Here is a 14,565-nt window from a genome sequence, read left to right as displayed (position 1 = left end):
AAAACAGCCACAGCGGCTTCAGACTACCAGTAATGTAACTGTTAACAATTCTGAAATAGATTTCATGTAGCAGATGAAGAAACCTATGTGCACATACTCACAGAGATGCATGTGATGTGGAAAGATGTTGAACCAAACAGAAACAGTAACATGCATAAAAGCAACATCAACCTTCCCTCCACAATAACCAAGGAACGTGGCAACAAAACCAAACATTAGGCACCTTCAAATAACTGGTGTTTGTCTTTATATATATATATATGTGTGTGTGTGTGTGTGTGTGTGTGTGTGTGTGTGTGTAGTTAACATTAAGGATACTGTAGGATTGCTGACGTATAAAGTAAGCATTCATATTTATGTCTGTGCAGAAGAGCTGTACACAGGACTTCTCTGATGGGAATTCTGCCTTTTCCCCACACTGCAGATAGATAATTCTGCCTTATTTCAATTAAGTAGTAAAACAATCCTTTGCATGACAAGTGCAACATAAGTCACAAGTATTTTCATACAAAACCAAAACAACAACAGAAGAGGAATTCCTTCAAGGGCTTATTGTTGGCATAGACAAAAATGCAATATATTATTTATACACTTTTGTTGGTGTAGACAAAATACAGTGTATTATTTATACATTTTTCTCGGTGTAGACAAAAACACAATGCATTATTTCATTTTGTGTCCAGATAAGAACTATACATAGCAGTGTGATGACGTGACTGTAAACTCCTCCAAACCTTTCTTGGGTGTAAAACTTTAATGGAAAAAGATGTTAAAGTGAGACATCACTACTCCTAACCATTCTGGTATATACTTACAAAGACGCCTTGAGCAGGAGGTTCTTCCACTGCAATAAAGGGTACCAATTTGAGATAAAACAGAAGCCTCTGCTGCTTTATTATTTTTAAAAAAGTGTGACAAAACATCAAGTACTTGTAGCTCAATAAATGAAATAATAATCTTCAGGTAAAATGACTAATGCTGTCAGATACGAACTGTTATGTGTTTATCATTCCCACTGTTCAAGACATGGCTGCTTCTGTCTGCTCCTGGAGCTTGGCCACATCTGATCAATCCTGCTATTAAGTTTCTCTGGTGCTGAAACATTGTGGCCCAGAACTCCTCTGCAGTATCTACTTTATGCAGAGGCTCCTCAATACAGCTCAATCCTGTTTGTTGGCTATGAGACTGGTAAGGGCCCTGATTTGACACCCATCAGCTGAATGAGGCCATACTCTGCCAATACTGGAACTACCAGCTACTAAAGAGATGAATGCTGTTATGCCTCAGTACCAGGTCTTCCTGCACAGTACAGAACACAATGGCATGAGTTTGGAAGTCCCCACCATGATGAGAGTAGGGATGTTGTCTCTTGGTCTGAAATATCCCTGTGTGGCTCTTCCCTGTGCTGCAGGCACTTTGTGATGTTTGCTCAAGGATCTCTGTATTGTTCTTCACTCAGTGATGCTCTCTGCCCAAGGACAGAATTTGCACGTTAAATGAAATGTAGCTCATGAGCCAGAAGCAGCCTGGCACACCTGTCACTTCTAAGGCAATTCAGACTTCACTGTGGATACTAAGGTCAGTCAAAACAGCCATCTGCAACACACCAGCATCTCAAGTGACCGAATGCTTCTGCACCAAACATCAACCTTTGTGCCACAGAAATGTGTTGTTCCATAAGCAGGAACAACAATCATTGTGAGTTCTAAAAAGTAGGTTACAGGAGTAGTATCAGGTACAGGCAAATAACTTGGTAATCATTATGCAGTTACAGAAGGACAGAACATTTACAGTATAAATCATAACAATATTTAAAGCTGTAGGTTTAGAAAAAATTAGGGGAGGTAAGTTTAGTGATGGTGTGTGCCATATTTCTGGCATAAACATTTTATCAGTTTGGTCCAATTAAAAGTGAAAATGTGCTCACAAGCTAAATATATTTTGAGTGAGGAGATTTCTAGGACATTTATCCATTCCCTGATTAGGAATTAAATAACGAAGATGCAGAAGGTCAGAGGGGAAGGAACAGATGAAACACGAGTCCAGCCATCAATTTTTGTTTTAAATCTTCTCTTACTTTGAAACTTGTGACGTAGAAAAGGTGAAGCTTAGACATGAAAAAATGTTCCATTTGAATTATTTCCTGGACACGAGGGGAAAACAACACTAGACTGTTTGTACACAAACAACTTTGAGGCATTTTGCTTTTAATTTGCATACAATTTCTTAAAGTGAAATCCACATGAAGAAGGGTGAGATACAACAGAACCCATTTATCGTTTCACAAGTTAACAGCACAAAGTAAACATCTGCCTTCCTTATTAACTAACCTTCATCCCCTACCCCAACTTGTCGCTTCCTGCTGCAAATTTCCATGCCAAACAAGCGCACGGACTAGTTCCAAACTCCACAGATGTGCACATCTGGACTTCAGTGGTACTGCAAATTATAACAGCAAAAATTAATTGAAATAGAAAGCTTTCAGATAAGCTTATGTTCTCTGAATGTTTCCCAGATCAAGACCCAAAGTTCAGAATAAAAAAACACTCACTGAGCTGTTCAAGTTCAACTGCTTAGCTGACTGTGTTTCCTCTGTGGAGCACATAGCTAAGGAGAAAAAAGAATAATACTTCCTTGTCAGATAAGAGGGAGTATTAAATCTGAAACAGATAGGCCTCCAAACAACTGTGCTGAAATGGACTTTCCAAACACCTTTACCTGGTACAGGATTAGAACACGCTCTTCCCATCCACGTTATGATAAAATATCCGAGCTATGCAATTTCCGCACATAGTTGCATTTGACCAGGATTTTGGCTTCTTTCAAACTGGCAAATACCATTCTGACCAAAATATATTACAACATTATTATATATACCTACAGTGAAATACTGTCATGGTACTAAGAACAGCATCATCTTTCTTCTTGCTTTGATGAGACTAAATAGGTCAAACACAGCTTGAAAGAGGAGCGGTAACAAATCTGCCTGGAAGATCTATCCAAAAATAGAGATGGGAATGTGAGGCTACCTGAATTTAAAAAAAAGAAAGAGCCATAAACTGCAAAGAAGCTCGTCCTACCAGCAGCAGCAGAAAAATCCCTGTCACTTGGAGCTGTCTTTATTCAGGCCTTAGAAAAATAAAACTGATTTACCTTTCTGCCTAAGATTGTGACATTACTCACTGAATTCACTGCCTAACAGTAAAAAGAAAATGAATTGGAAATGGCAGAACTCAGAACTGCCTGCATCTGATAGTGAGGGTTTGCGTATAGACACAAGCCTACACTTCACAGCACATCTGTCAATGCCAGCAGTTCTATCTGGGATCTAGCTTTTTTTTCCCCCTCTCAGTGTAGATTCTCCAACAACTCAACTGAATCTGAAATATTTCAGTACCAGAGAAGAGACTCTGACAAAAAAGAAAATCTTTGTACACACTAATACTTATTAATTCTGTAATCATGTTTCCTATATATTTAACACTAGCGTGACAAAATTCTTGGTAATTATATGTCATGCAAGTAACTTAAATGAAGAGTTAGCGCTATCTAAACCCATAAACATATCACTAGGAGTTACTTCTGAGTCTACAAGACAAGTATTTCTGCAATATTGACTAGGTGGTTATGCTCATAACATAATAGGCTCAGTTGGAGGTATGTAACAGGTATCTAAAGACAGCACAGCCTTCAGAAGCACTGTAGCAGCAAGACCTTTGACCTAAATAGACTTGACTTTCTTTTCCTTTTTAAAGAGGGTCTGAACAGAGGTACATTGGAAATTGTTGTTAGGAAAAATGGTGGTTCTGAAGTTACTCAAATAGTTCAGCTCTTGTTACTTAAAGTCGCTGTAGTTTGTGTTCTTTCTCTGACAGGATAAAATGTTTTTACTCACTCTACCCATGTTGCTATTGTTTAGGTCACAACAGAGATACTGAGAACATACAGTACCTTTCTGCAGCTGCTTAGACTGCTGCCATTCCTTCTCTGCAATTCTTTGGTGAGTACATTTTCATCAATTCCAAGTATGAAAATAAACTCCCTAGAGTCCAAACATTTATTTCTATATTACAAGAAAGGTCTACTTGTAAATCACTTATTCTTTTCTCCTATAATTCCCACAGGTTTCAAAACAAAATAATTACAAATGAAATTACTAAAAGAATACCAAGAGTTGTGATAGTCTTCTGTTGTACTGCGTACTTCCCTTTTTTAACTAGCATACATTCTAACAGAAATCCCACAGTACAACCCAGATCATTTAAACTACAGAACAAAACACAAACTACTCATTCCAATGTGAGAGCATGTGTATGTGTGTATAATACTGTAAAAGTAGTCACACATTAGAGGTATATAACTGGAACAGCATTTTCCTTCATGAACCTGCTATTACTGAGGCAGTGACAAGGTTTCCATTTCTTTGTTTTCTGCGCTCTTTAAAGAATGGCCATTGCCACGTTTTGTGAACCATAATACTGTACAAGCAGGAGCTTGTTGTTACCAGGTAAGGAGCAATAATACTAGTGCAAACAGGTGCAGAGAATTCCTCCAGTTTTGGGATGAGCTAGTTACATAACAGACAGGCCAGGCATGTTCTTCAAAACCACACTTGTGCATCTTTCCCACTCAGATATACGTCCATTTCTGTCTTGGTCTTCTTAGTACAAGGGTGGGTGCGGGAGAGCCACCAGCTCATGTGGGTATTTACCACAGACATGATTTCTTGACTGTTTTCCTACTAATATTATGAACGTTTTATATCAAGTCAAGGAACACTAAATGTGTCAGGCTTCAAGAATGTGACAATAATACTGATTTAAAATATTCAGTAAAAAGAGAAAGATTCTCTTCTGAGATGTAAGTCCAGGAAGGAACAGGAATGAACTTAATACTGTACCATTATTTGATCATCACAGAATGCACTTCCAGATGACAAAGAACAAGTGGTTATTGCTCTCTGTTCATCCAAAGCTGTGATAGGCAGTTTATTTAGGTAAGTGCTTGACAGACCAGAATGTTGTCAGACCAGTTCTCACTATACTGTCCCCCCTTAGCTTATTTCTTTAAAAGGAAATATTTTTTAAAAAGGAATAAGGGAAAAAAGGCAAGAAGAAAAGCTCAGCAGGCTAACCCTCGTCTTCTCTCAGCTCTGTGGGGAGAAATTTGTATTGCTGTTGGCGGATCTGAGCAAGCTTTTTCCTTGCCTCTTCCAGCTCTCTTTCCTTCTTCAGCATTTCTTCTTGGGCAGCAATGATCTAGAAAAATTATGACAGAAATGAATGCAGTCTGTAAACCATCTTTTCTATGACACTAATTTCACAATGGCTGTAAGCATTTTCCAGGGGTGTTTCAATGATTTCAGTAGGAATTTCTCAAACGTTTTCCAGGTTCCAACAAGAACAGTACTTTATTCCCACTTGTTTCTTATTGAAGAACTTAAAAAGAAGAATCTTCCAGCACAGTTTTACCATACACCCATGTTGGATTTTACAGTGCTATTCTCTATCCAGCATTGAGTGAGGGGTTAGCAAAAATTGGATGCTTGTTTTTCCAGGTATTCATAGTATTTTTCTGCATCTTAAAATATAAGAAAAGACAGTACCATGGGCGCAAAGAAACAAGTTTCAGTGCATTTCAAATGGTAACCACAGTACACGCTGTTCCAAATTCACAACATCAAATCCAGAAGCCAATATAACCATGGACCCTTGGAATCCATTATTTTCTCATATTTATTAAGGTTAGGATAATGAAATTTAATCAGATCTTATCTCTTACTATCTTTGTCTTTGATGATAACACATATGCAAAACTAGTGTTCCACTAAGATTATGGGATATTTCAAGTGCCTTACAGAGGTTAAAAAAGAACCATTAATTTAATTAGGAAAAAGAAAGATATTACTATTGCAGCTACTATTATGGTAAAAGCTCAATGAAGAGACGCAGTCACACTATATTATTTCACTTTGCTGTTGTGTCAGTGGTTACCTAACAGTGAGGCAACAAGCACCTCACACATTTCTAGGTAGCTTTGTCTAGTCTGCAATACAGCATACAGGCACTGTAACACTACATTGCTTCTCTGTTAGACAGTTTTTCTCTGCTATAGTTTTTAGTGATTGTACCAACCTGAGCAATGCCACCCACAAACTTTGTTTTGACTACAACGTCATCATCTTCTGCCTTTCCAAATGCTGCTTTTTGGGCTGCCCTGACAAGATTGTCTGATGCCCGCTTGACAGCATTCCCTGCAGCCTTGGGAAAAGACAAAAGAAATTTAGTACTAACAAAAATGTGTAACTGTAACATCAGTTCTTCTAAGCACCAAAACTAAAACATCTTCGCTTGACAATGCAAGAAACTGGTTGGTTTTTTTTGTTTCTTTCCATGAAAAGCAAATTAATCTTCAAAAATCAGTGTTCTGGTCAAAATCAAACTTCCTTAATAGAGCTAAAAGATGGAGCTGCACATGGAAGCATAAATGAGACCTTCCACATAGCCCTGGTAGTTCTTTATACTTGTCCCCATAAGACACATTTTATATTTCAAAATTTCATATTTCAAAGATTTGAGCTATTCTACCTCCTTGGTTCTTACTGAAATCCTTCCCACCTTCCTGTCATCAGTAATTGAACAGAGGCAAGAAATCACTGGGCTGATGAGGATTTAGAGCTGAAAGAGATCATGGATTACTTGTTCTGATAGATTGAGTGTCCTACTCAGTTGTACATAGAAATACTAAAAGGTGGATCCCTAAATGTATTTCAAGTGCTTTAGCAAAGAAACTTCACAGAACAGGATAGGCCACCATTCAAAGACAACTCCACCTTCTGATCAAAAGAAATACCTGCAAAGGATTTAGCTGAGATACCAGAAGGAACATGTTACCTAGGCTCCTGTAGTAACAGGCCAAATCAGCATTCACAGGAAATGCAGTTCAAATGTCTGCTCACAAACCTTGCTGTTGTTTGTAGGGGAAAGAAAGGGAAATGTAATAGACTCAAATCTAACCTATTGACTAGACTATATGAAAACATTTGTGCTGAGGGCAAAGCCAGCTGAAAAATCAAAGTAGATATGGCAAATCCACCAGTAAAAAATACCTGATAGATATCAACTAAATGGTTTAGCTATGATAAAGGACCCTGTTTCCAAGCACAAGCTGCTTTTCCTTCATTATTCATTTTGGGACAAACACAACTCTCGGTAAAGTAGTGAAGTTCAATTTCAGTCAGTGCTTAAAGTTCTTTCCACATTCCCTCCCAACTTTCCACATTCCATGTCTATATAATAATATTTGCCTACAGCAACTGACTACCCTGAATTTCCAGGCAGAGCTGAGAAAACATGGTCTCTAGTACATGATTTCGTCCCTCTTTGTATTCTTCATTCTGCACTTAAAATCCATTCAGATTTATCTCAAAGTTTGGATACTAAAATGCAGATTGAATTGCAGTCAGAACCATCTACCAGCTCCTGATACCTCCACCACAGACCCATGACAAAGTCAATCCATATGAATTTGCATTTCAGCACAACAATCATCTCGTCTCCAAGGTTAACATTAACATGCCACCACTTCCTCTGTAAACAAACAGATTTCATATACTTCTATGCTTTTTTTCCCACAACTTAGTGCTGATTAAGTAGAAGTTCATACAAACTCAACATGAAATGGATTTGCGCAACCAACTTAAGCATGCTTAACATTTTTCAGGCTGTCAGCAAGGAGTCCAACTGAATACAGAAAAACTCACTATATTCAGTTGCCATAAAAATACATGCAGTAAACATTCTCAGTTGGTGTATTCCTGACATTGACCGTGAGGATGGACCTATTGATCTAAACCAAGGCAAGGCACAGACTAGTAACTACTTGCAATTCTCAGCATCATTCAAAAATGAAGTATAAAACAAGCAGTGAAGTGAGCTTTAGCTACTGCCGAATAATGACAGATGCACAAACGCCTGATCTTTGATGAACAGTAGCCTCCCCTAGAATCCTACAAAGAAGAAAAATAGGATTGAAATCTGAAAATACAGGACACTTCCTAACATTTTGGATTTGCTCATACAGTATTAAAACAGTGTTTACATTGCGCTACTATGGGATCTTGGTATTAAAGAACACAGGTACCTGTAGCCTCCTCATGGCTTCAGAGTCATGATCAGCCTTCACTTTACAAGCCACAAGCAATTGTGCTGTAGAAGCTGCAACTTGTTTTGCAGATGAGATGAGCTTTTCCTCACTAGCGTGGCCTTGTACTGAAGCATTAGCTGCTTCACAAAGATTGCTGGTTGCAGCTGCCACCATTCGAGCCTAGGAGTCAGTAAAGAAAGTCACTAAGTGTTGTCACAGGATAAAGATCCATCAGACGAGGTGCTAGTTTCACTGACATTTTCAAGTCCAACACAAAAGAGAAGTAGTTACTCACAGCGGAAATAAGTCCCTGAGACCACTGTCCATCATCAGCTGCATTTGCAGGGATTGCTCCAACCTGGAAAAACAGTTCAGAGATGACTTGCAGCAAAACAGAAAACATAACGGTTGTGTCTTAGATTTCAGCATGCAAAAAATAGTGGAAAAAGGAGAACACCTGCAGCTGTGACTGTGCACAGTACACAAAGTCCACCTGAAAGTTACTAGTCAGCAAGCATGCTTTCAGCTTGAATGGTCCCACCCTTGAATCACATTTAGATATCCCAGAGTAGTATCTGTTGCAGTGGAAACTTTGGCATAAGCAACACAGTGGATCACAATTACTTGAACTTTTGTCTCTACCACACATTTACACTATTTCTGGACCTGTTCTGAATCTGGCATTAAGAAAGGTACAAAACAGAAAGCTCCACACGGATGCTCTGTAACTGCCTTCATGCTTAATAATGATATTTGAGGAAAGGATCCTATTTTTCTTAGTATATCCATGGCATCAGCAATACCAGTAACAATCAAGAAACAATTTTCTTTCCACTTCAGGTGAAACAAAAAATTTCTTACCACCAAGTAACATGACTATCAGAATAGGAAATAACACCTTTCCTCTAACAGATAGATTAAAGTGATGTTTGTTTCTGGTTTTAAGCAGTTTCTATTAATCACTCCCAAGCTCCTTTCCTTCTGTATTAACATGGAACAGTTAAGAGACCAAATTCCATTCCGATGCTTTCCCTGTTGCAACTTGACCTTTTTACCCACCTTTCCCTGTGCCACCAGTTCTCTCTGTGCTGCTGAAGCTGACTTCACAAGGGCGCTGGTAGCAGCTGCAATGGATTTAGCTGCTTCCAAGATCTGTTCTTCAAAATCCAGAGTCTCATCTGCCTGCTATAACCAAGAAAAAAAGCTCACATTATCCACAAGACAAAAGTTGCATTTTCAAGATCAAGGACATATGCAAGCGAGGATAAACTTCTGAAACATGGGAATAGATTCAAAAAGAGATACATCATTCTCTGCAAAGGAATTTCACATGGTCTACAGCTAAGAATTAACATGAGTGAACTTAAATACTAAGTTGCAGCCATGGCTGATCCACGTGAAGCTGAATATCACAGAAGATAAATGAAGAATTGTCTTCTTTCTAATCTTTTCTTCTAACTTTCTAATAAATGACACTCCACTGGGCATCCTCAAAACTACATTCAGAAAAGTCTGAAAAGAAATTGTTGCCTTTATATATCAAAGTTATCTTTGTAGTGCTACAGTACTGGCTTCCAGAATCACTAAATTAGATAGAATGTTTTCTAAATACCTAAAGACATAAGGTGTTAAAAAAGAATAGCAGTAGGCATATGTTGTCTTGTACACCTGAACTAAGAAATGTAACAGACAACAAGCATGGGTTCAGCAGCTTTTGGTAAGAGCTGTTATTACACAGAGAGCAGCGCTGTGAACAATCTGGTTCAGTCCTCTTGAAGATACAGTTCCAAAGGTCTGTCTGGAATGCTTAAATCATCCAAACATTTCTTTCCACAAGCAAGTGTAAATGCACTAAATCTTCCTAATGAGGTTTCTAACTTGCTAAAGGCAAATCTGATGCCTCATAAAACAGCTCACTTGACTTTCTAGCCTTTTAGGCACATACGAAAATCGTTGATACATTTAAGCATGCAGACTAGTTTCTCTGTTTGCTACTGTCTGATTAGTATATCAGATAATCATTTATTAAAATAATATAATTATAATTAATTACAAAATAGCATAAAGCAGTGCTCAATCTCACAGCATTTCATATTACTGCTACCATACAAACTAAAACAAATACAGGACATGAAACTGCAGCAGCCATGGACAGCACAAATCTTAACCATCTGAAAATTAGAAACTGACACACAGATGAAATTGTCTGGCACTTCTAATTATTTCTTATAAGGAAGAGCCACCTAGTGCAAAGACAAAGATCCGTCTCGCTGCTGGGCTCATCGCATCAACTGAAATGCACGTCTTTGTAAAATGAACAACCCACATTCCATTGACATTTTTAGCTCTGATTGCAAATGTAACATCACAACCACTACCATATCTAAACAGTAATCACACTGAGCTTCTCAAACCTCCAATTCCTACATTTCCTCATTTTCTGCCATTGCACAACTTCTTTTGCTTACGGAAAAAAGGGAAAAAATCTATTCACATTTGATCCACCATGTAAAGAATTTATTTTTGAACTGTCTTTAACTGTATTCAAACTGTAGCACTTCTTATGAGTTGCCATGTTCTCTAAGAACGCTTTATTTTCTAGCCCTTCCCTCTGGCTATTCCTTCAGCATTTTCAGGTATGACAGCTTTCAAGTATGACATCTAAGGGCTGGACATGCATGTTTGAGATGGAGTAGAGAGAATGCTTAGTCAGCACCATGGGTATGTTCACCTTCCTGTACCTACTACCTAATAACATTCCTCAGCTACGGGGACATGTAAGAAGCGCAAAACTGAGCACACAGTGAAGTGGCCTACAAGAAATGTCATTTTTCTGCTTATTCTGATTAATAAAGACTGTGTCATAGCAGGCTCATGCTCATCAGTAGTGCTGTCACAGCTTGTGTCACTTCACAGCCTTCATGAACATAATCACAAACGATGCAATAGCAGAAAAATTCACACTAAGATTTAGAGTTACTTTAGAAAGCTATTTCAAAATCAGATGTGTGAGACCAGTTGTTAACATTTCCTTCTTCAGTTAGCCAACAAAAGACAGCACTACTTCTTCCCATAACCTTAAACTAACAAGCTATTACTGATGATGTATGGGTCTAAGTGGATTGGAAGATGAGGTCACCAGAACAAACAAGCCAAAACTGCTAGGCTAGATACAAAGTCTGCAGTACAAAAATGTTGATTATGTCATTTAAAAGGATTTAATTTGTTTCTGTACTTTCTTTTGACCAGTCTTCTACTGAATTTACTACTTTATTAGGGGTGGCATAAATAAAGTCAGGGTTAATGGGAGAACAAATAAACCCCAATGTCACTGCTAAACATTAGAAAAAAATTACAGAAGAGAAACCATTTTCTTTTGAAGTAGCTCTCACCTTCTATTCCATGAAGAGGAAACCTATATGGATAAGTTAGTGCACTGAGCCATGAAAACCAGAATAACCATTTCAGAGAAGGTCAGCTCTTGGCATAGCTGCTGCTTGCTACCATAAAAGGCCCTGCACAACTTATAAGCCTCTCAAAGAACAGATCTACTGATTGAGGAGTGCTTTGTGGATGTATTTAAAATCAGATTTGATTATGAGTCTGCAAGAAGTCTTCTAAACCTGCTTGAGAGTGAAGGTACTCCTTCATATTGCCTTCTACTACGTTAAAACCCCCGGAGACAGGGCAGGACACTGTAGGAATATGTTTGATATATAGTTGGATTAAATAACAACCTAATATATCAAACATATCACACAGAGTCCTGCAGAAAAAATCCAGATTTGATTCATCTTGGGGAAAAAAAGGATAAACTGCTGAAAGCGAGCAGCAGGGAACTCTTATTGACTACTAAAGATTCTTGTGTTTGAAGGTATATGCCTACATGGAAGCATGAAGAGCATACCAACAGAACAGTGTACGTACTGCAATGCTCTCTGCTGTTGTATCTCGACTACAGCACCGCTTTCCTCAAAGTGTTCTTTTTTCAGTATTAACAAAGCATGCTGCTTTAGTTACATAAAATTATTTTGTTTTTCTGCAAAACATTAGAAATTTTGGAAGGCTGTTGTTTTACAGCTAGGGTCACATTTACAGAATGAGGGATGATTGGTGGAAAAATACTGGGAGGGAACAAGGAAAAAAAAATGAAAAAATATAAAAGTACCAAAAAATTTAAGGCAGTGGAACAAATTAGAAATAAAAGCCCTACCTTCAACCACTGAAGTTCTCTTTAGAGATAACAGACAAACTGGAAAAAACAAAGATGAAAATTTCAAGTCTAAAAGAAGCTCACCCAAAAAATAGAGAATCAGCCACCAATTAACAATGAAGAAGATGGCGGGTTTCCTGCAGGCAGGTTATTCTACAATAATCTTAAGGCTACTTAATGATGACTGTTACTGACCAAAGGAAGATATGGGACTAGCTGCACCAGCTATCTGTTCCATTGTAGGAGAGAGCTATTACTGCTGCATTTCATATACAAAGTGTAAGTAAAATCTATTCTATCAATCCTATTACCCAGTCCAGGTATTCACACTACAACACCATGTTTGTTGACAAAGACTCAAGCATAAGAAAGACGGAGGCTGTTCAACGCAGGCAATCCTGCTCTCAGAAGACACCAGATAACACTGGTCTTGTCCAAAATTTAACTCTTCAACAGGAAAACTGATATTTGAGCCACTCTGCAATCTCTTATACCTTTGATGTACATTACAATTCATATTGTGAAAGAGATTAAACATCAAAGTACAGACTGGAAGTGCTGTTAAACTTCCAAATTATGCAAAGAGTTGAATATGAATTTTACTCTATGAAAATGACAAATAAGCAGACCAATAAATCACAGAGAGGCTGGATGCTCAAATTAACATGTTAAATGAGGAGCAGGTGTGGGATCCGTATTCACCAGAAAATTACAATGACCCTGGAGTGGCTTAGATGTTGGAAAGAAACTGCTCCATGGTAACCAGGCAACACACATATGCTATTGTGCAGTCAGTGTATAGAAAAGGTGATGGAGGACTCTTCCTCTCCTCCAACTCAGCCTGTGTCCTCTGCTCTGCAGAATCTCATTATAAGGAACCATTTTTCCTTTATAAACAAAATGGATGCATTTGTTAAAAAAAATGCAGGACAAAGAGCACTTCTTTTTCATGAGCTAATTTATTCCTGTCACCAAATGGGAAAAAAAAGGTCCTCAAAGAGCGAAGCTACCAAGAGAGCTATTTCATCTGATGATCCTGAATGGCAGAACACCGCTCTGTGCTGAAAGCAAAAATTCAGAACAATTCTTGAAGGTCTGCTTTTTAGAAAGATTTTTCATTAGCCTTAGAAAAGTGTTTTGTACCTACAAAGCAGTTCAAGCAGGAAAGCAGACACAGTACTTCCTGAATTAAATGACAAAGCTAACGCATAATTTCATTTTAAAGATAGGTTTATATGCAACAGTTATTTCTTCTAATGTCTGTCTCTTATTCCACATAGGCAAAAAGTAGCAATTCTTGGTGATCCAGTCACGTGCACCATGCAAACAGACAGAATTAACAGCTGTGTCATACATTCCCACTGTGTCACTCATGAAGAGATTTGACTTTATTTCATGTAATATATTCAGACAGGTTTGAAATGACCTGGCAAGATGCAACACTACCTGCTTTTATAGAGAACTGTAATTCAATTTCCTTCATGAAAACTGAAGAAAAAGAGTCATACAGCATATCTGATACCAAAGTATTTACTCTTTTAGCATGGAATAAAACATTATGCTTTTAAACAGAAAATCCTGAAGCTCTTGCATTCCACTCAATCCTTTCTATGTTATCGCTGCTTTCTCCTACTATACCACATGTGTTCAGATGAGAACAAAAGCTCCTCACAGGGGCGCAAGTGAGAACGACTTTTCACAACAGTAAAATAAGTTTGGGAACAGAAAGCTAAATAACCAATAGTAATTAAACTGCAACACAAACATTTCTAACCCTTGGCTTTTCTTCCTTTGCTTGCTCATGTCTTGTACTTGCCTTGCTCCCCAAAAAGCATCTTTTCAACCTTTTCCTTCAGAGTAAGTCCTACCTTGAGCAGCATCCTGTGGCACTGAGACAGATGCCAATTGTTTATGCCATTGGCAAAAATGGTAACAAACAGCAAGCCACCATATAGGCTATACGCATCATCTCCCTTATTATCTTCAAAGAAACAATTGGGATAGACACTCACCTTTGGCTTGGCTCTTGGTTTCAGCTGCTCTAACTTCTTTGCCGCAGCTTCAATTGATGCTGCAGCTCCCAGTAGCTCTGTCTCTGCAATGACTGTTGGGTCTTCTGGATCCACCCACTCTGTCCCTGAAATTAATGGAAAGGAAGACAATAACTTCAGTGCCACAGTGAGCTGCCATTCAAACAGGGTGATTTA

General features: G+C 38.2%; 1 protein-coding gene across 11 annotated transcripts in view; it reads right to left on the bottom strand.

Annotated features, from left to right (window-relative positions):
• The window catches only part of TLN2 (talin 2), a 175,478-nt gene that overhangs the window by 40,743 nt on the left and 120,170 nt on the right, over positions 1-14,565 (bottom strand). For 9 of the 11 annotated variants that reach the window (XM_085515765.1, XM_085515766.1, XM_085515770.1 and 6 more), the window contains 6 exons: positions 14,371-14,495; positions 9,205-9,330; positions 8,441-8,503; positions 8,143-8,325; positions 6,135-6,260; positions 5,135-5,258 (listed from right to left, as the gene is read on the bottom strand). In XM_085515765.1, the coding sequence (XP_085371891.1) occupies positions 5,135-5,258; positions 6,135-6,260; positions 8,143-8,325; positions 8,441-8,503; positions 9,205-9,330; positions 14,371-14,495 (747 nt within the window). Of the gene's footprint in view, positions 1-2,190; positions 5,259-6,134; positions 6,261-8,142; positions 8,326-8,440; positions 8,504-9,204; positions 9,331-14,370; positions 14,496-14,565 lie in introns of those variants that run through there. The other 2 variants (XM_015872271.3, XM_015872272.3) reach the window with 1 other exon arrangement.

Source organism: Coturnix japonica, chromosome 14 (assembly GCF_054131305.1).
Source record: "Coturnix japonica strain WE chromosome 14, WE-NBRP24, whole genome shotgun sequence".
Taxonomy (NCBI): Eukaryota; Metazoa; Chordata; class Aves; order Galliformes; family Phasianidae; genus Coturnix; species Coturnix japonica.
The sequence above is the reverse complement of the archived record's forward strand: the minus strand, read 5'-3'. Positions and strand labels throughout refer to the sequence as shown.